Source organism: Neodiprion pinetum, chromosome 7 (assembly GCF_021155775.2).
Source record: "Neodiprion pinetum isolate iyNeoPine1 chromosome 7, iyNeoPine1.2, whole genome shotgun sequence".
In the NCBI taxonomy this organism is placed as follows: Eukaryota; Metazoa; Arthropoda; class Insecta; order Hymenoptera; family Diprionidae; genus Neodiprion; species Neodiprion pinetum.
In genome coordinates this window covers 20,174,749-20,199,251 of record NC_060238.1, presented here as the reverse complement: position 1 = coordinate 20,199,251, position 24,503 = coordinate 20,174,749, and the positions used below count along the sequence as shown (strand labels likewise).

The 24,503-nt window shown below is 38.7% G+C and overlaps 4 protein-coding genes across 4 annotated transcripts in view; 2 read left to right on the top strand and 2 right to left on the bottom strand.

The window, feature by feature from the left end:
• Positions 1 to 9,980, bottom strand: part of sim (single-minded) — a 61,059-nt gene extending 51,079 nt beyond the window's left edge. Inside the window, exon 1 of the mRNA XM_069137771.1 lies at positions 9,132 to 9,980. The gene's annotated coding sequence lies outside the window, so the exon portion shown is untranslated. The remainder of the gene's footprint in view (positions 1 to 9,131) is intronic.
• Positions 9,981 to 13,124: 3,144 nt separating this feature from the next.
• LOC124222755 (CWF19-like protein 1) lies at positions 13,125 to 15,173 on the top strand. The gene is made up of 3 exons (XM_046634052.2): positions 13,125 to 13,909; positions 14,013 to 14,670; positions 14,743 to 15,173. Exons 1-3 carry the CDS (start codon positions 13,290 to 13,292, stop codon positions 15,040 to 15,042), a joined length of 1,578 nt encoding a protein of 525 aa, XP_046490008.1. The 5' UTR covers positions 13,125 to 13,289; the 3' UTR covers positions 15,043 to 15,173.
• Positions 15,105 to 16,913, bottom strand: LOC124222757 (methylthioribulose-1-phosphate dehydratase). The gene is made up of 5 exons (XM_046634054.2): positions 16,706 to 16,913; positions 16,484 to 16,578; positions 15,777 to 16,045; positions 15,501 to 15,702; positions 15,105 to 15,312 (listed from the first exon to the last, which is right to left on the bottom strand). The coding sequence occupies exons 1-5, from the start codon at positions 16,733 to 16,735 to the stop codon at positions 15,195 to 15,197; spliced, it is 714 nt and encodes a 237-aa protein (XP_046490010.1). The 5' UTR covers positions 16,736 to 16,913; the 3' UTR covers positions 15,105 to 15,194.
• A 22-nt stretch (positions 16,914 to 16,935) lies between these two features.
• On the top strand, positions 16,936 to 23,534 carry xmas (RRM_XMAS2 and SAC3_GANP domain-containing protein xmas). The gene is made up of 4 exons (XM_046634051.2): positions 16,936 to 18,887; positions 19,328 to 21,985; positions 22,181 to 22,462; positions 22,553 to 23,534. The coding sequence occupies exons 1-4, from the start codon at positions 17,482 to 17,484 to the stop codon at positions 23,145 to 23,147; spliced, it is 4,941 nt and encodes a 1,646-aa protein (XP_046490007.1). The 5' UTR covers positions 16,936 to 17,481; the 3' UTR covers positions 23,148 to 23,534.
• The last annotated feature ends 969 nt before the right edge of the window (positions 23,535 to 24,503 follow it).

Genomic DNA, 24,503 nt, shown 5'->3' with positions numbered 1-24,503 from the left:
CTCAAATACTGTCGGAAAAATCTCGTACTGTTAAAGCATGATCAAAATCACCATTTTATAAGCGTTTTAAATGTGTAGCGATGATAAAAGCCTCCGGTCAAGTGATATTTCAAATCGTTTCTAATCGTCATCTTTTCTCACGTGACAATCGGCATAATTCACCGAACATCACATTGTATTATAATGAATTTTAATTTTTGTGAACAATCGAAAGAAAAATTTGTATTTGGCTATTCATTGTTTCGCAACTGTCAATCGTGATTGCTGTGTTTTTTAATGTTTTTTTTGAAAATTTGAACTCGCAATTTTTCAAATTTCGTTTCTATTTCTTCACATCGTACTCAAGTGTAGAGCGCACCTGTCGTTGTAACCTAAAAATCTAAAACTGCCGTAGGTATTAATTATATCCTAACTCAAGTGGAAAGTAAAAAAAAGAAAAAAAAAAAAGAAAACCAGCAACGAGTTAAATTCCGAACCCGTTTAAACCGTACGAAAATAAAATTGAAAGCCCGGAGTGAAGAGAGGTTTGAAATACGGTCTGGTTAGAAGTCTTGATTAACTGTCGTTACAAGGTATGCATATAGGTTATACCCGGCTGTCTTTGGGAACACGTAAAAAAGATTGAAAATACGCAACATCTTAATCCAGGGATTCGAGACTTTTCCACCCCGTGGAGTGGCTGGAAAATAAAAAGAAGGAAAGGGAAAAAAAAAATAAATAAAAAAAAAAAAAAAGAAAAAAAAAACTAAAACCTAGAAGAAACACACTCGGGGAGGATTTTTGCCGTCCCCTCGATGTCTTCGAGAGAACGGGCGTTAATTTCGTAAAACAGAAACTAGACAAACTATCCGCCTGTGAAAGTCTCCTTCACCAAGGAACGAAAACGAGCCTCGACAGCTGCGTCGACGCCCATTACGTATAACTTTAAACTTTCCTGGGTCTTAGGGTTCGAAATAAAACTACTGCAGGAGGAATATCATTCAAGGGCGCGTCCCTGGCTTGCCAGGACGCGAAAGGATCACGTCCTCCACGTCTTAGGGAGACGGTAAACGACTTGAGGAAACCGCAACCTCCTTCCTCTACTCTCAGAGTCGCAGATTCTTTCTTCTCTTACTTCTCCTTGGAATTGCTTGAGACGATCATGACGTGCGATGAAATAAGGTTAAACAATGGACATAGGTTTCACTTTAACCAATTAAAGAACATGTCCAAGGTGACGTCATAGCCTTATAGCCTTGACATTTTGTCATTTAATGGTTATATCGTTATTTTCAGCGAACAGAATATACCGGAAATAAGTAAGCTCGAACCTCGAGTAACGTGCTTAGGTGACTTCTGTGACTTCGTCTTGGATCTGCGCAGACCGAGCGAATATCGGTATTCAATTCTGACACACCTTATATCCTGAAATCGTGGAGCCGACGATGTTCGTGACTGTCGTCGTAAGTCAACAGGACTTCATCCAAAGACACGATGGGTCAAGGATGTTACAGGAACCAATTAAACCAAATAAATGAGAACCAAGGTTTGCTTTCTCGTAAGAGTACAAACCAAGTTTTCTCATTCGACGCTCCCATTTTTTCAAACTACTCTCTGAAGTCTAAATAAAAAAAGCCACAACAGTAGCATCGCTGATTCGTTTTCGATGAAAAATGGACTGCAACGGTCTTTCCTCTGGACTCTTGACATGCTTTCACGAAGCTTTCATCATATTCGTAATGACCACGGTCATTGTTCAATACCGACATTTTATTGTGCTTGGATACCAGCCAGAAACTGTAGAAGACTGTATTTTTAATTCATCAATTAGTACCTTTCTATGATGGGTCAATTTTTTTTTCAAAACCTCTGAAATCAGGACAATTCACTGTCCAATGGACTGTTTCTTCACACTACAGAGTTGCCTGAAAAGATGAAGCATCGAACGCGATTCGAGACCAACGTTCGATTGTCTTCGTAAGCCAGACTTCGTAACGGACCATATTTTCCATTTAATAATCAGTACCGAAATTGGCATGATCGATATTTTGTTTCATGCTCAGATGTAACGAAATTCACTGCTTGTAAATATAGTATTTTTGGGAGACTAAGAAATTGGCTGCAAAGTATGTCGTTGAACGTCATTTCACGAAGATTGTTCACATTGATTCGCACATTCACCGTTGGAGACAAAAATTCGATCGACTTTAAAAGCCTATAGATTACAGAGACCATATTTTCGATTTAATCGTTATGTCTCGCGTACGATTTTCGTCACGCTATGAATTTGCTCCCAGAAACGAAGAAGATGATTTATAACATCATCCGTGGCTGAGAGTGTTGATATTTAAAACTCGACATCCGATCCAAAGTAAAAAAAGAAAAAACCGTTACAATAGACATCTCAGACCCACCACGTTGAGAAAGAAGAGACATGCGGGTGTGTTACGAGTTTTGGCAATGGGTTACTGATTATATGGTCCCATTCACTATTCACTCGACACAGCCAGGTACAAGGTGTGTACAACAGCTATGAACACCTAGACAAACGGCCGGCATACAACCACCACTGTGTGTTACACATATCGTGTAACTCAAGCAGGGTGATAATGTTTTTTTTTAGGTACGAGAAATCTTTCTCACGTTCAAATCTGATCGTTCATAAACGCAATAAATTCAAGGACCATTGTTGGATTCTTTGTTCATGTCAATTTTTGGAAAAACGGACAAGAGAATTATGGCTACTCGTGTGTAAAAATATATCTTTAGATATCCGGGTGTCTAGGTAAAAATTGGACTATGGCAAAATGTCAGATAAGTTACGATTTGAGGGGATGTTTGCAAAAAAGATAACAACAAAAGTAAAGTACTTTAGCAATACCGTATGCAAACAGCAGAAAATAATTAATTTTATGATGTAAAACCTAACCAAAATTACAATCGGATTCTTTTTTTTTTTTTTATTTTTTTTTTTTATTTTAGATTACGTTTTTAATTATTAAACGACGGACAAGATTCGCAAAAAATTGACATTTTATTCCTAAATATCCATTTTACTTTATTCAATATTCATTCCCATCCTAGAAACATTTTATTCTAAGACAACCAACTCGAAACTATCAGTTTTTATATCCCAGTTCCTGTATCTGCACAATATAAAATAGCTCAAGTTCGAAATAAAAGAAAGTTAAAAAAATCGGTTACTAAACGGTAAATCATTTTCAAACTTTACGGGATTGTTTAAAATTAATCGAAAAATTATATAATTAAAAGTCGTGTGGATTAAACATTCCCGAAATTACTACCTGACTACCTTAAGACGGGCATTGATGGGCAAATTACGAATGATTCGCAGTTCAGTTGAAACCCACGCCGACAAAGCGAAATCACTTCGGTGATTTTCCACATTTAAATATCTTGTTCATACGCTTTCTGAATACGAATTATTGGGCGACATGCCTCTGCCATTAAAGATTTTAATCGGTCGGATCGTTTAAGTCAGAATTTGGGAGGAGTGAAGAAGACGTTAAAAAAAAAAAAAAAACAAACTGTTCAGCAGTATTTTATTTGAGCTGCTGATGGTGAACGAACGAATGAAACAACAGCCTCAGGGAATCTTTTTTTTTATGTCATGTGAAATGAATTCGTTGACTTTTAAGATTACACGTGAATTTTCAAAGAATTTTCACATTATTTGGAAATTACGGTTTTCGAAAATTTTTAAGGGCTGTATTTACGAAACTGTTCGTTCAATGCCCCGGAAACTTTTTATTTGTACTGTACAACGTTTTTGCGAAAACTTGACGAAATTTCAAAATAATGAGAAAATTATTTAAAAAATTCACGCGTGTTGAGAAAAATCAACGAATTCGTTTCACGTGACAAGAATAAAAACCTTCCTTAAAAATTTGTTACACAATGTTTTCCACATTATCGGTGTCGGTGTAATGAAATTCCAATTGGGATTTTGAATGAATTTTTTCTCTCCATTTTTATGGGTGCATTATGCAATGCAAGCCAAAATAATGATAACGTATTTTTTGTTTTTCGTTAAAAATGATAATTTTTCATGTTATAGGTGATTGAATTTCACTGACTTTGATATGTATATATATATATAGATATATCTTAACACGGGTTACGTCACAATGTTACAGTTTTCAATCTGTTATATTAACGGCAATTTTGATTGAATCGAAAAAATAAAAAATACGTCAAAAATATTTTTTTTCCAATCTACAAGAATATGAAATAAAAAAAAAAATTTCATTCCAAACCCCAATTGTCTATCTTGCTGGAAGAAGTTCACGGACGCAGTCCTGCGGCAGCCGCGTTGCTCGAGAGTGTGTGGACAAAGTTAGTTAGCAGGAAAGGGAACCAATGAAAAAATGAACACGACACCGAGTCGTATAACACTCGTTTGCTCTGTCCTTTGTTGTAGGTAGGCACCTACTCGCTGCTCGGCCAGCAGTCTGCATATTTTTTTTTTTTTTTTTATCCAGCTTCGAAAATATAACAATCGTGAAAAAATTTCACTTTAGGATTGAAGATTATCCTGGGATCGATCCGATCGGTGGCGAGATGCCGGATAAAAATCGAGACGAAAAACTCACGCTGGTTTAATTTGATAACACGATTGTCGATTCTCTTGGACATTTTTTTCTTTTTTATTGTAATTGTAGCAACGAAGTGTACAAAATTGAAGTAAAAACTATAAGAAAAGGTTACATTCGTATACCGATATCTATATTCTTACAATGTAGGATAATCCAATTGTCGAACGTTGTTACAGATCTTTTTAGGTTTCTCGAGATGACAATTAATATTCTGTCGATGTATGATCGCTCTGTAACATTAAACAATGCGGCGTGTGAGGAGAGGAGAAATCACTTAGCATCGATAGAATTCCCACGACTTGAGATCATCTGTCTTTTTCGATCGACGAACGGAGGGATGAATTGATTTAAGATATCTTGGCGCAGATAACGCGCACCTCAGATTCATCGACAGATTATATTCGATCGATCGACGCTTCTCGTTGCGCACTCGCGACGATACGGGACCCGACGATTCTGCAGGTCGTTGATTCTTGAAGCTAGTTTTTGTCGCGAGGATCGGAAAATATTCTCACTCTACGAACGATCGACGGAAAATATACGCCTGTAATTAAATGCGAGTTGATCGGAAAAAAAATTTGAACGCGCGGAAAGTTTTTCAACGATCCGACCGACGAATGAAATTTTCAACGACTCGACGTTTGAATAATAAATATCAATGTAAACGCAACGTTCCTTTTATATTACGGTTTCAAAAATCATCAATCTTCTTCATTTCGGATCACAACGCAATCGATGCCCTACAAAATCGTATCTGTTACAGAATTTCACTTTCACGATATTCGGAGCAAAGAATGATTTTCGCGTTAAAACTCTTGCGGTTTTTTTTTCTTCTTCCGCAACGGAACTCAAATTTTCCAAATTCGATCCTTTCTTCCTCTTTATAACGATCAAACTTATAGAATCGATGCTAATAGAAAAAAAAGTACCCCAAACAGCATATGACATAAGTAAATAAATTCGTTCAAAAATAAAAAAACCAACTTCTCATACGATCATAAATTAATCAAATCTTATCTCGTACAGCTTCAACATTTCCCTTAAATTCTTTTCGTATGAAATATCATTATAAAATTATAGACATTTACATTGTGCTCAAGCTGTTATCAGAGCTCGATGAATAATTGTGTTCTTATAGAAAAAAGAGTTGTAGTCACTGCATATATATATATATGAGGTATTCCATGCCAACTGCGAGGACCTTTTCCCTGACCCCCGCCAATTTGCTTCATTATTTTTCATATGATTCTACAACCTAAAAAAAGCACTCGCCATTTTTTTTCAGATTTTTCGTCCCAACCATTCTTTTTTTAAAAATGTTACAAACATAACATACGTTTTGTATACGTCCAAGAAAAATTATTCCTCTAAAAAAATATTTAAAAAACACAAAAAATCAATTCTCCACTCTGAACTATGACTCAAAATGTTTGTTTCGGGACCCAGAAATTATGTGAATTTTTGTAAAAAAATAAAAAATGGCGTTTTTTTTAGGACCATAAAAGGGTTTGTAACATTTTTGAAAAAAAAAAATGGTTGAGACAAAAAATCTGAAAAAAATGGTGAGCGCTTTTTTTAGGTTGTAGAATCGTATAAAAAATAATGAAGCAAATTACCGGGGGTCAGGGAAAATGTCCTCTCAGTTGGCATGGAATACCTCATATACATATAGGCGTTGAGTAGATTCTACACACGGTGAAATGAAAACTACAGAATAAACGTTACCCATATTTGTTTATTTTAGACCGTTGTCGCGTGTTTTACGTCTCGGAACGACGGATGATTAGCATGCGAAGATTGTGCGTAAATCGCGGCAGCAATATATATTTGTACATTATTATTGTACTCTGCTAACCGATCGGTTTTACGCGTGTGATTAATAATCGATAATCAGCGTTATTATATGTACACACAATAAACATTGCCGGATGCGTGAAAACCAGTTTTGCGACGATGAAATAAAAAATCCAGTAATGGTGAAAAAATTCGATGAATTTATACAGAATTTTATGCGTACATGGTTGTGGGTCAAGTTGTAGAGATTTACGATTTGCTAAATTTTTTACAAAATTTTCCATCTACAGACATTGAAATACGCGTCAGTAATGGACAGAATTGTTTAAAATTTGGTATTAATGCCTAGTTGTTTTTTTTATTTTTGAAAATTTGTACCGTCGGTCAATTCGACCGTATAAAATCGATCGCTGTCGTTATCTTTATGATATGTGTCGAATGTTGGCAAATCGTGAAGGATAGAAAACTTGAAACTGATAGAAAGACGAAACACAGACGATAGAATAGTCGAAGATCGAGTTTATATATTTTATAATTTTTCTACCCATGTATAAAGTGCAGCTTGTTCAGAAGGAACACTTTTTTCTATTTTTAAGGATTTGACTCACCTATGATTTGTATATTTATCCAAAAACACTGTCACTTGTACCTGATCTCATTGTCAGTTAGGAGAATATCGACTGTAACTATTCACGAGATCATATTTTTCATCACGCGTATCAAATTTTTATTCAAAGTCTGTAACGTTTCGTGAAAATCACACGATCTGCACACACCGTGATTTAGAAAACTTGTTTTCATTGGGGAATAAATTTTGCATGCGAGTAATTAGGTGTATGGAATAGCGAAACGAGATTTAAAAAGTCACCGCGATTATCATTTACCGAAAATTAAAACATATCGTTCGTTAAATTACTTTATTCCGTAAGACTGTTTAGATATTTTCTGAAAAAGAAAAAGAAGAACAGAATTCTAAAGGATAGAATCGATATTCGAACATTCGTCAATTTTGGACAAAAGCGGATTCGTCAAGTGACGAAACAAATTGATATCGTATATAATTGAGCTCCTTTATAGAAGCAATCGATCAATGTTAAATCAACAATTTTTCGTTAGTTTGTTAATATCCTCTTCGAGAAAGTTCTGTCGATAAATCTTTTTCAATACCTTCATAACTCTGAGTTATTTAAAATCATAACAAATTGATTAGCCGCATTGGTTGATTTAATCTCTGAAATTGGAACTGCGACATTCCGAGTGCAAAGAAACATTTTCAATTGAGTCCTGAAGGATCTTTAGATAAAACTCTCGTGCGATTGCTCGTTTATAAATGCATAGAATATACGCTCTCTATAAATTATCCAAAATCGAGTCGATATTTCACTTGGAACATATTTAAAAAGCTTTCATTTCGATCACTTTCACTACGATTGAAACAGCGTTGAAACTCGCGACGGTTGAACCGCGGCTCACAATCAGTTGATCCGAGAGACTCCGATCCATGGATATAAGTTACACATTGCAATGAACCGAAAGGTTCACTCATGGACATTGGATTGACAAGTATAATTTTAGACCACAACAGTATTACGACACTTGTACGGACATTAACGACCGGGAGAGATGAAACAACGGCGATGACCGATGAATTAATTGGACTTGGATTCGTCCAACTTGACTACGTGAAAAATGAGTTTATAGTTGAACGAACAGACGTCGTCCAGCACCACAGTATCACCAGCTCCGACCGCTGCAATCATAACTATCCGACTGGCCTTCCAACGAAGAACCAAGATTCGACCGGGAACCACGATTTGCAATTGAACGTGACTCGGGACCGAAGACTACGATCAAGTCCTGGGTCGGAACACCTCGTGAATAACTTAATATAACAACACTCCGCAGTCCGCCTGCTCCATGCCCTAATGTTACCTCACTCGCCCCTAATCAGGGGTGTTTATTCATGCGCTTTTTTGGGTTGCCGGTTTTTTTCAGGCTCGAATCGGAAACCCAATGGCTCGTTGGGTAATACACGAAATTCAACGCGTTCGTCGGGTTTTCACTTTCAGATAAGCTTGGAGCTTGGCCTGCAGCGATATTTTCCAGATCGTTGATGCGTAAGCAGCCAAGTGGGAACGGAGATTGACGATGGTGATAACTCACATTTGGAAGCTTATGAAGTGCACCGGTGAGTTTAAAAGACTGTTTCATGGAATAAGTGTGAAACGTATACTATCGTACGTAGCAGGTTATACAGTATTATTTAGACATCAACGTATCTTTCTCATTACAACGAATCACGTACGTGGTTGAATATTATGCACTGTTTGAAATGCGGTGTTAAATGTAACAACGAAAGTATTCCTTAGAAGTCCACACCATTTTTGTGTTGATTTTAAGACCACTTGGTGTGATCGAGAATGGATCGACTTACGCCAATGACGTTTAATTTCACACCAATCGGTGTGGACTTTTATTGACACCGTAGAATTCTCCGACATTGTGTAAGTCTCAGCTTGTGAAAATGGAAAAGTATAACTTTTGGCTTATACACAGTTACACCTTTGTAAGAGTCGAACGAACGTACCTATCACAATAATTGTGACCATTGAATTCGATCAAAACGAGAACGTGTTCCTATAAGTACCTATAAACGATGTGCTGGTGTATGCAATGAATATATATATATATACGAGTATAAATATGAGAAGGTGAGAAAGTTATCAACCATGGTGAACGAACCTTCGCTGTGAAGTGATCTGTAATTGTTGTGTCAGCACGTCGGGTGATGGGCTATGAGATCCAATGTAGGGTAGAACCTTTTCTTGGAGATCCAATTCCTCTTGTTGCATATATAAATATTTTATAATAAACGTAAACGTTTCTTTACGGTATTAACGCAAAGTTAGAATTATAAACTGCACTTTTTGCCAACATTTTTCATCGACACACTTGTTCGGTTTTCATTAATATAATCATACATTACGTAGCAACGACCTCGTATCATGGAACTGTTTTAATTCGAGTGCGTTGATTAAATACCGTCGTGATATTCAAGGTGAGTTTCCATAACAGTTTGTATTTAATCAGGTTTAACAATCGGAACTGGGTTCCCCGTATTATTTGATTTAAAAAATCTCGCCGAGTTTCCTCTCAAATTTTAAAAACCGACCGCCGCTGCTTTCGATTCTCGTTTACCCTCGACTGATGCCCGTTGTTGTTATGGCCGCGATCACCCCAATGGGTTCGATACATTTTACGTTCACCTGTAACAATTCCCGGCGTTTCGCACTCGTAGCACTCGAGTAATGTTGGTTAAATAAAAAAAAAAAAAATGGTTTTTAAAACCCGCGAGCGTGATATTTCGATGTTTTGAAATTCAGTTTCAAAAATCCCGCCCCGCAGCTTCCCTCTTATAACCCTCAAAAATCTTACTACGTAATATTACTCCCCTCGACTCGGCGTTGACGACAATGCCGTTCGATTATACGATTCATTTATCTAAAATAACGCAATAGGCGCACGTGTCCCGTTTTCTACCATTTTAAAACAATGCCTAAACGTTGGTAGTATTTTCACCGGAGAGATTCCGGTTCACGGTGCGCGGTTGACTCCCCAACGAACGTGTTCCTCCCAACTTCGTAAAACATCGTCGCCCTGCCCCTTTCAATTCCCTCCGCCAATCCCCGCCTCGTTTTACTTTCCTCACACAACGGGGGATCCCCCTCGTCCGTATACGTCGAAAGAGGGGGCTGTTCGCGCGTGTAATTGCGATGCGGTGGCGCTGGCCACGCCCCTCGGATCCTGATTGGCCGGCGCCGCGTTTTTGGGCGGAGCCGACACGCCCACTTCACGTTTTTCCCTCGCGGCCTGACTGCGCAGACGAATCTGCGCACGCAGGAGCTTCGCCTGTGTGTGTAAGCCGGGATTTTAAACAGGGTGACTCTTTTTCAGCCGAAAATCAACCCGACTGATATTTTTCTACGCCGTACGCCGCGTACGGCGTTGGCAACCCTCCTCCTTTCATCCGCGACTAGCTTAAGGGCTTTTACACCAATTTCTTTTACAACATTCTAGACACCAAGGTGAACGTATAAATTCATTCTTTTTTTTTTTTTTTTTTATTTTCCTTTTTTGTACTCTTCCGGTCCTTCGACATGCGCTTATACGTACCTATACCTACCCTTCTTTCTGGCGTGCGGTCTCTCACGGAAACGAAGTTACAAGCGTGGGGGAATAGCTTCGGCTTCAGGGATGCGCGATGTCTGCTGAACGGGAGATAATTGCGCTGCTGGTGATTTAATTTAATTAGCCCAACTTGAGATCTAGCTTTATACTCACTTCACTCCGAATCTTCTATTATATTGAGTAAAAATTCAGATAATATAGTCGAACTCGTCTCATTTCGTTTCTTTTTGCGTCAGGCTGAAATATCGACCTACCTACATTGTCCATACGAAGATTAGAATAAGATGAACTCAATTTTTAACTGTACTTATACTGTATTAAAATCGGTATAATCTGTATGAGTGCAACAATAAGAATCAAGACTACGCTGTATAAAATTGGCGGTGTTCTAAACGTTTTCTTTCTGTCTTCTTTTATACAGTGGTATTGACGTATCTTTTAACTGGACGTATGATACATCATGGTGCCTGGTATTTTGAAAGAAACGGACTTTCTGTGTAATATCGTCATCCGATAACATTGTGTTCACAGAAAAAAATAGATAAGGAAATTTATTTTAACTTGAATTTGCAGTAAATAACATAAATCCTAGCTTCATATTATATTATCCCAACTACAGGTACATCATTGAGAGAAAAAAAAGTCCAACATAGCTACACACGTGTATATGTATAATGCAAGTCTCGATCAGAGCTTACATTCCGATTTAAATTCTCTGCTGTTGAATTTGTGTTTCTCCGTTATTTTATAAGACTGTAGTTTTATACAGGCTTCTTGATCGTTTTGTTTTTAATGTACACACCTAACGTCTTTCAATTATTGCGTGTCAATAATCTTATCAAATTTCCATTATAATACCTCCCAATAGCTCTACAAAGATATCACATCTATTTTATACAGTAATTACTCTTCTTCCTTCTTTTATAAAACCGAGAGTTTGGGGTGTTTGCTATGCGAAGACATGAACCATCATTGAAAATACAAATCGTAAATCAATAGTCACTGACAACTCACTCACTAGTTCCTAAAAGCATTGCCCGAGCACCTGAGCAGCCAATGTCGTGTATGATTGTAATACCCATACATATTTCTGATATTTCCCAGTGTACGGTAGCTGAAAATTCCCAGAGAGTATCGATTCTATCCTAATAAATTCGGAATTTGCAAAATCTTGCAAGTTTCTCACGGTGTTAAGTCGGTTCACCCGTAAACGTAAACAATACCATGCACTTGCAGTAGGTACTTGTGTAGGTACCAACTCACCTGTGTAGACATACCATGTAAATTGAATTCTCCGTCGTTATGGTGGTGAGTGGAAGAAGGTGCACGGACGCCTGTCGCTACAGTGCATGGCCATAGAATCGCAGGTACATTTTCCACCAGGTATATATATATATATGTACGCGTCCCATGCCGAGGAATTTTATAACAGGCAAATCGCTTCCAGATGTGCTGTTCCAAGTCTACGGCAAACTCGCTTCCAGTACCCGAAAACTAAGTACAGTATAGTTACAAACCGAGGATTCCCACGAGTCTCCTACTGGGACAAACTGTCCAGGCAGGTTGTAATTACTATGCTGGTACACGAAATTCTTGCTTCAAAAATTTTTCACGCTGAAGAAGAAACCGTGTATTGGTATAGATGTGTATGACAGGTAGGACGAGGTTATTGCTCGTGGGTGTTGCAAGTGCACTGTGGGAAAATTCTTACTCAAGCTGTAACAACGCTTTCCACGTCGTAAATCAGGTGAATAATTCTGCCTAGTGTACGTGGGAACGGTTCGTTATTTAGGAGGGCGAAATGTCTGCACAACTACTCATGAATCCAGATCTCCCATTATACGAAAACTGTATATATACGTTGCATTGCGAAAACACGAAGATTATTGTAATTTCTTTTATTGTAGCTTTTGTATGAATTCGGAGTAAAGGATTGATCATTGTTCCTATCTTACTGTGCTGTTTCTGATATAAGGCTTCCAATTCTTACATCTTCCACGAAAATAAGAACAGAGCTGCAAATTAATTGTATCGAAATTTGAATTCAATGCTTTGAACTACCTCGGATGCGGATTTTATTTTTCAAGAGTAAGATCGTAAACTTACATGACTTTTTCCCTAGGATATTTCTCTCTTACTTAATCGGAAAATAATTTGCCTATTACACGATGAAGATTTTATACATTGATATAATTCTCCCTATATTTTCTCAAATGTCATTTCGTACGCACGTATAAAAGTTGCAGAAAATAATCAGATCTGCAAAAAAAAATAGAAGAGTAACCAAATTGTATAGCTTGATAAGTTTCATTGATCTATAGACTTGTCATCATGCGTTACAAAAGAACTTACCGGTGAAATAATCTCTAGCCAACGAACCTCGTGAAGATTCGATCGGACACTTCGAATTTTGAAATTCGAATGATTTACCGTTTGCGCGTGTGTAAGATGCGATTGGGATACCTACGCGCATTTACCGTCGGTAAAACAGAAACGGAAAGTGTTGCGTTATTGTGAAAACGCACGTTCCATCAAGCTCGTCATGTTACCGACCGACTTGATACCTAACCTAAAAAACTGTGTTGAAAAATTCTCGTCTGTTACACTGTTTACTGTCAAATTGTACCGAGCGTTAGGCATCATCGGTACCATCCATCGAGTTGTTGACATCCTGATCTCTGCACAGGTAAAAACATCCGAAGTAACTGAGAAATGTCTGACAAGCAGAAAGTGTTGGTATGCGGAGATGTGAGAGGAAACTTCAAAGCGTTATTCACAAAGATCGAGGTAATAAACAAGAAGTCTGGACCGTTTGACTTTCTGCTTTGCGTGGGGAACTTCTTCGGTCCAACTAACATCGAACTGGAGCCGTACAAAAATGGTATGAGACACATCTCTGTGCCAACTTATGTCATCGGTCCAAACACAGAAGCAGACGTCGAGCACTATCCCGATATAGATGGGTGCGAAATATGCCCCAATCTTACCTACCTCGGCAGACGAGGTCTCTACAATTCATCGTCGGGGCTGAAGATCGCCTACATCAGCGGTGTGGAAAACTCAAACTCTGCCAGATCCTCTGGCGCTTACAATTTCAACCAGACCGACGTTACGGCCATCAGAGATATTTGCCTTAAAGGACAGCCCAGCTTCAGGGGCGTTGATATTCTTCTCAGCTCTCCCTGGCCGCAAGACGTCACAAATCTCGATCCCAACAATCCACAGTTCAAATATCACGGCTCCAAACTCGTGGCGTGGCTCGCTGCCCATATCAAACCAAGATATCACATCAGTGGACTTGAGGATATACATTACGAAAGACCTCCGTACAGGTGAATTGGTTTTTTTCAAAGTTTATCACATGTTTGAATAAAAGTTTCAAGTTTGGCGATTTGTATTAAGAAATTTTCCTTATTTTCTGATTCATTTCAATAGGAACCACGCACCGAATGGAGACAGCATCGAGATAGCCTCAAGATTTATAGGTCTGGCTTCAGTCGGCAATACACAGAAAAAGAAATGGCTTTACGCCCTGAATCTCACACCTGTTGATCGCACAAGACTCTGTGATCTGGCGCTAGGAACGACAGACGAAACGCAGAGTCCTTATCCGCTATCTTTGCTGAATTCTAAGCACTCCAATCAGGCGGATGACTCGAGAAATACCCAGTTCTTTTATGACATGGACTCCAAGGACGATAAAAAACGATCCAAAAATCGCGATGGCGGTTTTCACAAAAAACCCAGGCCTGAATTTGACCAGGCCAAGTGCTGGTTTTGCCTTTCCAGTCCTGAAGTATCAAAACACTTGGTCATTTCCGTTGGCACTGAAGTTTACCTCGCTTTAGCCAAGGGTGGATTGGTCGACGATCACTTCTTGATACTGCCCGTGACACATCACGCCAGTCTTTCCATCTTGCCAGATAACGTTGCCAAAGAAATGAAAGCTTTCAAGAAAGCCGTGGCCAAGTATTATGCCAGTACCGACAGGGTACCAGTATTCTTTGAAAGAAATTACAAGACTTCACACTGTCAGCTACAGGCTGTTCCTGTTCACAAAAATCAGGAACCTGCCTTAAAGGAAACATTCGAGGTACGATGAGTAATTAAAACGACCAAGCAAACTTTGTCACGTTTCAATTTCTTTTCTGTTATTTCCCAATAGGAGTTTTCGCAGAGCAGTAATTTCCAGCTAGATGAACTCCCGCCGCGAACTCAGCTCGAACAAATAGCCCCGGCAGGAACGCCCTATTTTTACGTTGAACTTCCAAGTGGTGAAATGCTCTACCACAGAATCAGGAAAAGTTTCCCCATTCAGTTTGGGCGTGAAGCATTAGCAAGCGATCGGATATTGGACATGAGCGATCGCGCAGACTGGAAGGATTGCCAGTTGGACAAGGAGGAAGAAACTCAGTTGGCAAAAAAAATTAGACAGCAATTTCAAGAGTATGATCCTGCTGCATGAAACAGGAGATAATCCTGAAAGACACGCAAAGTGCAGTATCGCCCACTTGGTGCTGATGGAAATCACATTTTATATTCGCCAAATGCTTTTTATTTTCGTAAATTGTAAATATATGAAATGCCTCCAAAGTTCGACGTCCTTTAAAACATATTTTATTGAATTTCTGTACGCTGAAACCGTAACTCGTATTGCTCGGGTGTTGCCAAAGGGTTTAAATTATGCTGTTTCATCTGAACAGCGATGTCGAACAAGTAGTCGTAGCATTCTGTCCTGTAAGCGAAAGAAAATCGATATTCGTTAGTAATTTCAATATGTCGAATAATAGAAATTGAATAACTCTTACGCATGGAAAAATTTTAGTAAAAAAACAAACTTGATTCACAGTTTTGGAAATGTCGTCACATATATCAACATCATTCTTTAAATTCTTCTGAAAAGTGATAATCTTTTTTTTTTACATTGTCTTAGCTTGTTGCCAGGTGTCGCCCCATACATAAACGCCGTGCCTTCTGACCAGAATGGCGCAAGTTTCTGGATATTTTTCAATAATCTCTGCCATACGATCTTTCAAGTCTTCCTCAAACGGAGTATTTTCTATAATCGGCACAACCAGCTCTTCGTCGTAGCGATAAGCGCGTCCTGTTTTCTGATTTCTAATTCCTAAAAGGTGAATTATCTATTCAGTATGCCAGCCAATGTACAAGCAAACAACTGCTGCAGTTATTGACAACTACCTTTTATCATCTCTAGATGAGTGATGCGGAATTCTGTTTCTGGCCAAAGCAGCGTTACCATGACTGCAAATTTGGAATGGGTGTGTATAACCGCCCCTGCATTTCTTGCAGTATAAGCGCACATAAACAAAGGCGTGCACTGCGATGGTTTCAGCTTTTTCTCATCGGGAGGAGTCTTCTTGACGGTCCCTCTTATATCGTGAATAAACATCTCGTCAGGACTGATACGCTCTTTCTGCACACCAGAAGGCGCTATATAAATTTCGTCGCTATTCAAAAAATGAAAAAGTAATTTAATAAATCTTTAATATTTTCTCCTGGATCAGCTAATACTATCAAACTTCCAGGATGTCCAGTCAAATGTTAAAAATAGAGTTGATTATTTTATTATAATTATCTTAGAAATGAGATATGCTGATTGAATGTAGAAATTACAAAAAGTAAATTCGCTTCTGAATATGCCATCCATTTACAAGTGCAATTTATTTGGCAGATTGTAAAAGTTTCAAAAGAAACAAGTGGCAGTTTGAAAACGAGACTGCTTTTTAGTTCAAATTCACGTTCGACTTCAATATTGTATCATAGAATTCCAAGTAATTCATAGTCTTGCGATAATTCCCTGATTTAAAAAATTACAGTAACTATTGGACACCCTGGAATTTCTCCTTGCATGCTGAATTATTTTTTAAATTGATGAGGATAATAACCCATCCTTAATAGAGATACCGCCTCCAGTTCCAGTCACCCATCCAAGGTGATAAAACTGCCTACAAAGTTCAGGAATCAAATTGCGAGGATGCTCCTAAAAATGAAGTTGATTTCTCATCATTCGGTTTCCAGATTTCAAATTTTCCGTTCAAAGAACGCAACGATTATACTCAAAGTAGCAACAATCAGATCGAATTATCTAACACTTCGGTAATTCATACCTTCGGGTAATTTGCGTCGTAGAAGTCCATAGCGAACTGCAAAGATTATGATAATTTATGACACTGAAGCACGTCGTTGAATGATGAGTTCGAGTATTTTTCAACTCAACTGTGAATATTTAATAGATGATAAGAATTTCCTTATCTTCCTGACGAGATCATTTCGAAACGGGCCTTCGAACTCTGAAAATATAACGCATATTTATCGAGTTTAGGCCAGGTTAGGTTGACGTTAACTTAGGGTTAGGTTATGTTTGGGTTGACTAGGTTAGGTTAGCTTGAGAAACTGCGTGATGACTGTGATTGTACACAGTTTACGCGCAAATTTCGCATCATAACCGCCTAAATGAAGATCTAAAACGTGAAATTGGGCTAGCGAATCGTCCACCAATAGCAACATGATGTCAATTCATTGACATCCTGATTCCCTGTATCGAATTACGAAGCTGCTGGTTCGTCTCTGTTGAAGATTCTCTGATCGCAGACGAAAACAAGTGACAATCGCAAGTGAAGTTTTTCACCCTTTTCATGATGATCTAAAACGTGAAATCGGGTTAGAAAATCATCCACAGAGAGCAAAAAGACGTCGAATCATTGACATCCTGATTCTCCGTTCCGAAATATCAATTTACGAAACTGCTGCTTCGTGTCTGTTGAAAATTCTCTAATCGCGCTGCGTCACGTCTTTTCGCCTTTGCGGCTGCAGAGCAGAAACAAGCAACAGTCGGAGGCGACGTTTTTGACCCCGAGATACGAAAAACAAGCGAATCGTCAGAATGTCGGAAGAAACGGAGCTGCGGGAATACCTGGAAGAGGACGGAGGAACGATAACCTCTGAAAGCTTTACCTTCGCTACACCAAGTTTCGTATCAAGTCCTGACAAGGTAATAAACTTCGGGGTGAATTCTGAGCATGTATTTTCCGCCCGCCAGAACCAGGAGAACTCGTTCATTTTCGCACCTCCGGCAAGCGCCTCGCAATTCAGCTCACAAATCGAAGACTCTGTCGAGGAAACGGTGCAGGAACTAAAGGCGGTCAGAAAGCTTTACAACGCACCTTCGGGCCTTTTCACTTCAGCGCTGCAAGGCTTCAAGGCCACGGATAAACTCATCGAGGATTACGGTCATCTCAAAAAACATGCCAAGTCGCGTTCTGCGGTTAAAGAGGACACGAGAAAATCAATCACATGCACCAACGTCCCCGAGCAACTGTTGACCAAAACGGCGGCGAAGGAATATTTCACCCAGTTTGGCCAAACGGCGAAGATTGCATTGAAACCTCGTAAGACCACCATCACCGTCTACTACACTAACAGGGCGGCGGCAAACGCCGCGTTTCACAAAGCTGGTCAATTTGCGGGAAAGATGTTTGACGTGTCTTGGACGAGTTCGGAAGTTGCGCCTAAATCTTCAACGAAAAGGACAGTCAAATCTGATGAAGAGGCTGTGAGAAATCTCATCACCGCCGACAAGTACACGGTAAATGCTGAACTCCAGGCTATGATGGGGCTGGAGTACAATATACACGGCGTTAAAACACCACAGGCCTTACTACCCCCTAAACCGAAATTGAAAAAGTCTAGGGAGGTCACAAAACACGAGAAGCTGCCGTCCAAGGCTGCCCCGAAGTCTGAGAGACCCGAACACGAGCCTCAGGCGATTGTGCCTAAAGCAAGCGCCGAGGAGCTGCAAAACATCATTCGTCAAGCGGCTTACACCGCAGAAGAGAAGTACAAGGTGCTGGAAGCGAGAGATAGATTAATAAGACTAAAACAAATAAAGCCAAACAGTTTGGCGGCAGCCAAAATAACTATAGGCACTTGTCCTGATATGTGTCCCGAGAAGGAGCGACTGATGCGCGAAGCGCAGCGGCAAGTAGCGCTATACGAGCAGCTCGAGAGCAGAGAATACAGGATAAATCACACCAAGGCTGTAAAGCAATATTCGAGGTCATCAGCTGATCAGGAGGAACCGCTGGCCCATGAGTTGAGGCCTGTCGCGTCGTTGAAAATGACGATGAGCTACCTGCTGCACGAGATCATGGACATGTGCATGGCAGAGAGCACAAACCTGGCAGAGTGGTTTCACTTCCTATGGGACAGGACGAGGGGCATTCGCAAAGATATAACTCAGCAGGAACTGTGCTGTGTAGATAGCGTTGAGCTGGTTGAACAATGCGCAAGGTTTATTTTATTTAATCTCATTTTAATTACTTAAAAACAGGTTTACACTCCATACATTCAATACAAAATCACTATGTGGCATAAAAATATATAAATTTTAAACATTAATCAAGGAGAATTAAGTATATAACATGAATTATAATTGATATGAAAAATAATTAATGAATTCGATAGTCTTCTTTTAATCGATATTTATATATTTGTTTTTGCATTTCATTTTTAGATGATGTGCAGATTGAAAAAAGTTAAAATATATATATATATATATATATATATATACATTCTATAAAATGTAAAAAGTAAAAGAAAAAATACATATATTATTTAACTTATTCTTATTTCATACTTTAATGAAGTCTTCGGCAAACCAATTCACTACTTCATACCTCATTTTGCTCTAACATCTTGACAATACATTCATGGAGATATCAATTTTATAGGTTTCACATATTCTGTTCGGAACGTCTGTGCGCTGAGGGGCCGTCCGTCTTTGACAAGAAGATAAATACCGAGAACTTGACCAAGTGCTTGCAGACGTTGAAGTACATGTACCACGACCTCAGGGTGAAAGGAGTCACGTGCGAAAATGAAGCAGAATTCAGGGGGTATATCGTGCTGCTCAATTTAGACAACGCTAACTTCATGTGGGACCTCCAAAAGCTGCCACCCGATATACAAAAGTCTCCCGAAGTCAGATTCACCATTGAAGTTTACTCGTCCATTGACTCTCACAACTTTTCCAAGTTCTTTAAGCTTGTCAAAAAGACGACTTACCTTAACGCCTGCATTCTGCTGCGGTACTTCCAGCAGGTCAGGGTCAAGGCCCTGTCTGTAATGGTCAAGGCTTACTGCAGAGTCACATTCAACCCGTTTCCACTCTATGAACTAATTGACATCCTTGGATTTGAAGATGAAAACGAAGCCGTTAACTTCTGTAAACAAGTTGGGCTCAACATTTCCAAGGATGAAATGGACATTGTTTTAACCAAAGAAAATTTCAGCGAGCCTGAATCGTCCATTGAACAGGGCAGAGCTATTCTCACTGTGGAATCCAAACGAACCCGGCATCGTCTGAGTGTCGGGCAATGCATCGCAGGTGGTAGAATGCCTGAGAAAATTTACAAAAATCATATTCCCCACGACAGTTTTGATTCAAACGGATACCTGCAACCCAGCGCCATTAACGTCGAGGATCAAACTAAACAGTACAAATGTAAAACAGGCCCGGTCAAAAATGATCCCTATGAATTTATGGAGGAAGACACGATTAAGTCTTCGCAGAAATTAAGACCACAGTTGAAATCAGAGGATCGAACTGATACTGGGACCAGAAAACCAAACCAAACACTTTTGGCTGAATCTTCGAGCAAATCTGCTGGCTTCGGCGATGTTCTTAATAAAAGTGATAAAATTCCGCCATTGTTTCCCACTGTCTTTGACCAAGCTCCTGTACAAAAGGTACAATTTTCATTTATAAAACCATCCACTGCTTTCCAAAAGTCGGAAACTAACACACCGTTTGTATTCAGAGCAGATACCAGTTTACCACTTGAAAACAAGGCTTCAATTTCTGATGTGAAGCCTTGTCAAAATTTGGGGGATGGAGATAAATTTAAGAGTCACAATTTTGGAGCATTTTCAAAGCTGAGTCAAGGCACAGCTCAGATTGGGAACCAGAAACCAATTAGCGAAAATAATACAGGTTTACAACATGGACTCGAGACGTCGAAAACTAAAGATATTTCCCCGTTTTGTATGCCTCAGAAAAAAAGTATATTTTCGGAGATTACGCCGAAGAATATTTTTGGAAAACCTGATAGTAGAGTGCAAATTGTGGGTACCAAAACAGTAAAAACAGATGCGACAAGGGAATTTGAAAAAAAAGAAAGAGAAAGAATTGAGGTAGAGTTGAACAAAAAGAAATTAGAAGAGATGCAGAGACAGCTTGAAGCTGAGAAACAGAAACTGAAGGAATTGGAACGAGCAAAGAGGTTGAAGGAGGTAGAAAAAGAAGCCAAACAAATCCTGAATGAGGTAGAAGACGAGATGATGAAGGAAATATGCGAATCTGTGCTAAAGGAAGCGATCGATCTACAAAAAATGTACGACGTGCTGAGCAAAAACGAAACAGAATCTTTAGTAGACCAAATTGTGTTGCAACTTTGTACGGAACTTCTAAAGGAAGAAATACGTATCCAAGATGGATTGAACAGAATATCGAAACGAATCGAACATCGAATAATGAAAAAGTATTACAAGACTTGGAGGCAAAATGTCACTAAAAAGAGACGTCAAAGAGAAGCTCTCGACGACACACCGGTTTGGCTACAAAATCACTCGGTCAGCGAGTGCGCCAGACTGTTATATCACCATGAGCAGGATATGGTACTCGACAACATGAGGAGAAAAAGATTAAAAACCGATTCACCACCACAGGAAGACAATCTTGCACCAGTCGAAGTGATAATATATGCCGGAATAAAGGAGAATTTAAAATCGTCCGACAACGAACTGATCCCCAATGTATTTTGGAAGCTTGTTATATCATGGCCCGACGTCGAGCACCAGGTTCAACTGTGGCAGTACAAAAAAATAATGAACACCTACCTAAATCCTGAAAACTATACGCAAGAGCCGATAATGAAGACCTACAGTCCGAACGAGTACGAAACCTTGAACATATGCATAAGACACTTTGAGGGTATAATCAATGATTATAATTTGGTCGGAACTGATGGTTTGTTATTTTTGGCAGCCTCTTCAGAGAACTTGAATACAGTCAAGCGACGTTTGTCAAAAACCATTTTGTCCAGATCCAAGCTCATGCCTATACCAATAGCGATTGTATTCCTGGGACCTGATGACCTGGTGCCAGAGAATGTAGAGTTGGAGCTTGATTTAGAGATTCTATTGGAATCTGGCTATGTATCTGAGTATACTGTCGTATTCGAAAAAGAAATTAACAAAAGTCAAATACTCAGATTAATCCAAAGTGCTGCACTCTGGTTAACAACAAATAAATCACCTGTTGTACCTTTGGAAATGGATTATCTTAACCAGGTGTTGAGCGCTTGTTTAACTCAAGAATTATGGCTAAGGTGAGGCACTTTCACTAATCAATCTCCTCATTACCGCTATACGTTCTTAGAAATTAGGAACTGTAATATTTTCACATTACTGAAGCTAATTGCCTCAATTATAATTTCTGTTACCTGTGTTTCCCTAACTTCACGTGTAGTTCTGCTTCAATAGAAATCAAACTATACTCTCATTCATTCACTTTGTTTATACAGAATACAAGGACACTCCAACTTCAACAAACATCTAGCCTCAGCGTTAGACGATCCTGCTTTCATCATTAACTTGCATAATGAAGCTGTTACGCATCTTACCGATATATTTTTGGACCCAGAGTCCTTACAATACACTGAGTTTCCAAGAGAATTTAAGTCGCTGTTGAGTGACCAGGTGGACCTGCCATACAGCTATGAGTATTTTGATAACGCATGGAAGAACGAGCAAAATAGATCTGAGCTTGAGCAAATTATGAACAGTTTTCGACTGCCGGATTGGAAGTAAGAATTTGTTGACCGATTTTTAACGTTCAGTAAAGCTGTCTATGTATTCTTACTACAACTTTATTTTATAATTTTGTGCTTTTCCAGATATCAGTGGCCAATAGCAAACATGTCGGAACTTCACAATGCAATAAAAAACTACTGTTCGAAAGCATTACCTGACTATAATTGCGATGACTTGGCTTACAAAGTTATGAACGCTCTCTTTTTTATGACCGACAACTCGCAAAGCCTTAGTTTTATAGAGGTGATTCTAGAGATCGCGAAGAGAAAGATTTTATTGCTCGAAACGGATTTAAGAGTAGTGTATAATAAAAATCACGTCAAACATTTCCGTACGTTGCCGTGGTGGTTTAAATCGAGTATATTGTTGGAATACATTTCACAAAAGGAACTTGACATCCAAAACCAAGCGAGTGAAAAAACTTTTATGAATGAACCGTTCGAAAAGCGGCAGCGATTGCAACCCGATTTTAACGATGATTTAGATGTAGATAGTTTCTATGATCGTAATGACAGCCTAGCTGAATATTGTAAAGAAAGTCAAGACCGAGTTATGACTGTACACGGTATGTGTAAACAGTTTGAACTCGATATGGAAAAACAGAAAATGAAAAATAAAGCGCTGAACAAGCTCTTGGAACAAGCTTTACTAGACGAAGATCTAAATATTTTGAATTGATGCTAGGTGTAGGATAAATTAATAGCACTTGACATTTACACAAAAGAGTGAAATATTTATTTAAAATAATGTAGTAAAAAGCCTTTCTACTTTATTAAAAAAAAAAACCGCAATAAATAATTGAAACGGCCTCAAATTCATTATTTACATCGAGTTATAAGAAATTTAATTGATTTTTCAACCCAAGTGCTATCTTAATAAAATTATTATCTAAACTAAATTGTAAGTTTCATCGTAATTATGGTAAGTTTGTACATTTCGCAAAATAAACTCCCTCCAATACAAGCAGAGGAAAAAAACCATACTCGGGCAAGAACAACTACAGTGACAATTTAAAAATTAGTTGTGTACATATAATTATTCAAATAAAATGTTGTGTAAATTATATTTTTCTCCGCCTTTTGGAATAATTTTGATAAAGAGTATGGCCAAAAATACATGCAGATGAAAACGAATTATTTTTCATACAAAGAATGCTGTTTATTATAATCTTGAGAGAACTACTTCCAAATTTTAATTAAGGGGACAAGAATATTGAATAAAAGATTGCTTTGTAATATCTTCAGATAGAATAATTTGGCATATAAAAACTCGAGAATGTCAGGCTGTGCAATTATCGAATTTTTTATACTCGAAGATGCTTTTGAACTACCTATCAAAAGAACATGATTTTCTCTGTTACAATCTTAGGAATATTACCATTTAGCAGAATGTTACAGGGTTTTTTAAAATCTGAAAATCGTCATTTTGGCCTCTTTTTTAAATCCCCCCCATTTTCCGCATTTTATCCCATCGTGATAAAATTTTCTATATCAAATGCAAAATGTTCAAATTCTTTTACATGTTTCGAACATCGAATACAAATCGATTTTTCCCCGTTTTCCGTGTAATCGTTAGTGACTTATTCAGGTATTAATCTGTCCCGAATTTGCGTCTGGATTCGATGTTTAGCCGGTTAAATTACGGACGTTACAGGATATTCGGATATAATTATGCAGCTGTTTGTGAATGTGTATTACGTTATGCGTCATTTACGACACTATCGACATTTCCGCAAACCATAATACGGGATAATGAGTCATACGGACGGGGAGGAGGAAAGAGTAATGGTCAGCGTCAGCAGCAGTGAAAGAGATTATTTTTAACAAGCTCCTCAAGCTTATTATTAGTCACGGCTTCATTAGCCATGGCTGAGTGACTCGCCGATTGTAAGCTATTGTTGATTCGAATTGATTCCCTCCAGGAACCCTCGCCGCTTGACGAGCCAATCAGATTCGCTCAATCTGTGGTAAGTAGCGGCAGCCAATCGGATGTCTTGTGTATAGACAGCATCAGAGTCCTCAGCGGTAAAACGTC

Bases quoted from the DNA above. Each gene is read 5' to 3' on its own strand.
- LOC124222755 (XM_046634052.2), top strand. From the start codon at position 13,290: ATGTCTGACAAGCAGAAAGTGTTGGTATGCGGAGATGTGAGAGGAAAC. The intron at 13,910-14,012 runs GTGAATTGGTTT...TCATTTCAATAG, and splicing joins TACGAAAGACCTCCGTACAG to GAACCACGCACCGAATGGAG. The intron at 14,671-14,742 runs GTACGATGAGTA...ATTTCCCAATAG, and splicing joins CCTTAAAGGAAACATTCGAG to GAGTTTTCGCAGAGCAGTAA.
- LOC124222757 (XM_046634054.2), bottom strand. From the start codon at position 16,735: ATGGACTTCTACGACGCAAATTACCCGAAG. The intron at 16,046-16,483 runs GTTATTATCCTC...TTTTTTGAATAG, and splicing joins GGTATCTCTATTAAGGATGG to CGACGAAATTTATATAGCGC. The intron at 15,703-15,776 runs GTAGTTGTCAAT...TTCACCTTTTAG, and splicing joins TCATCTAGAGATGATAAAAG to GAATTAGAAATCAGAAAACA.
- xmas (XM_046634051.2), top strand. From the start codon at position 17,482: ATGTCGGAAGAAACGGAGCTGCGGGAATACCTGGAAGAGGACGGAGGA. The intron at 18,888-19,327 runs GTTTATTTTATT...TCAATTTTATAG, and splicing joins CTGGTTGAACAATGCGCAAG to GTTTCACATATTCTGTTCGG. The intron at 22,463-22,552 runs GTAAGAATTTGT...GTGCTTTTCCAG, and splicing joins TTTCGACTGCCGGATTGGAA to ATATCAGTGGCCAATAGCAA.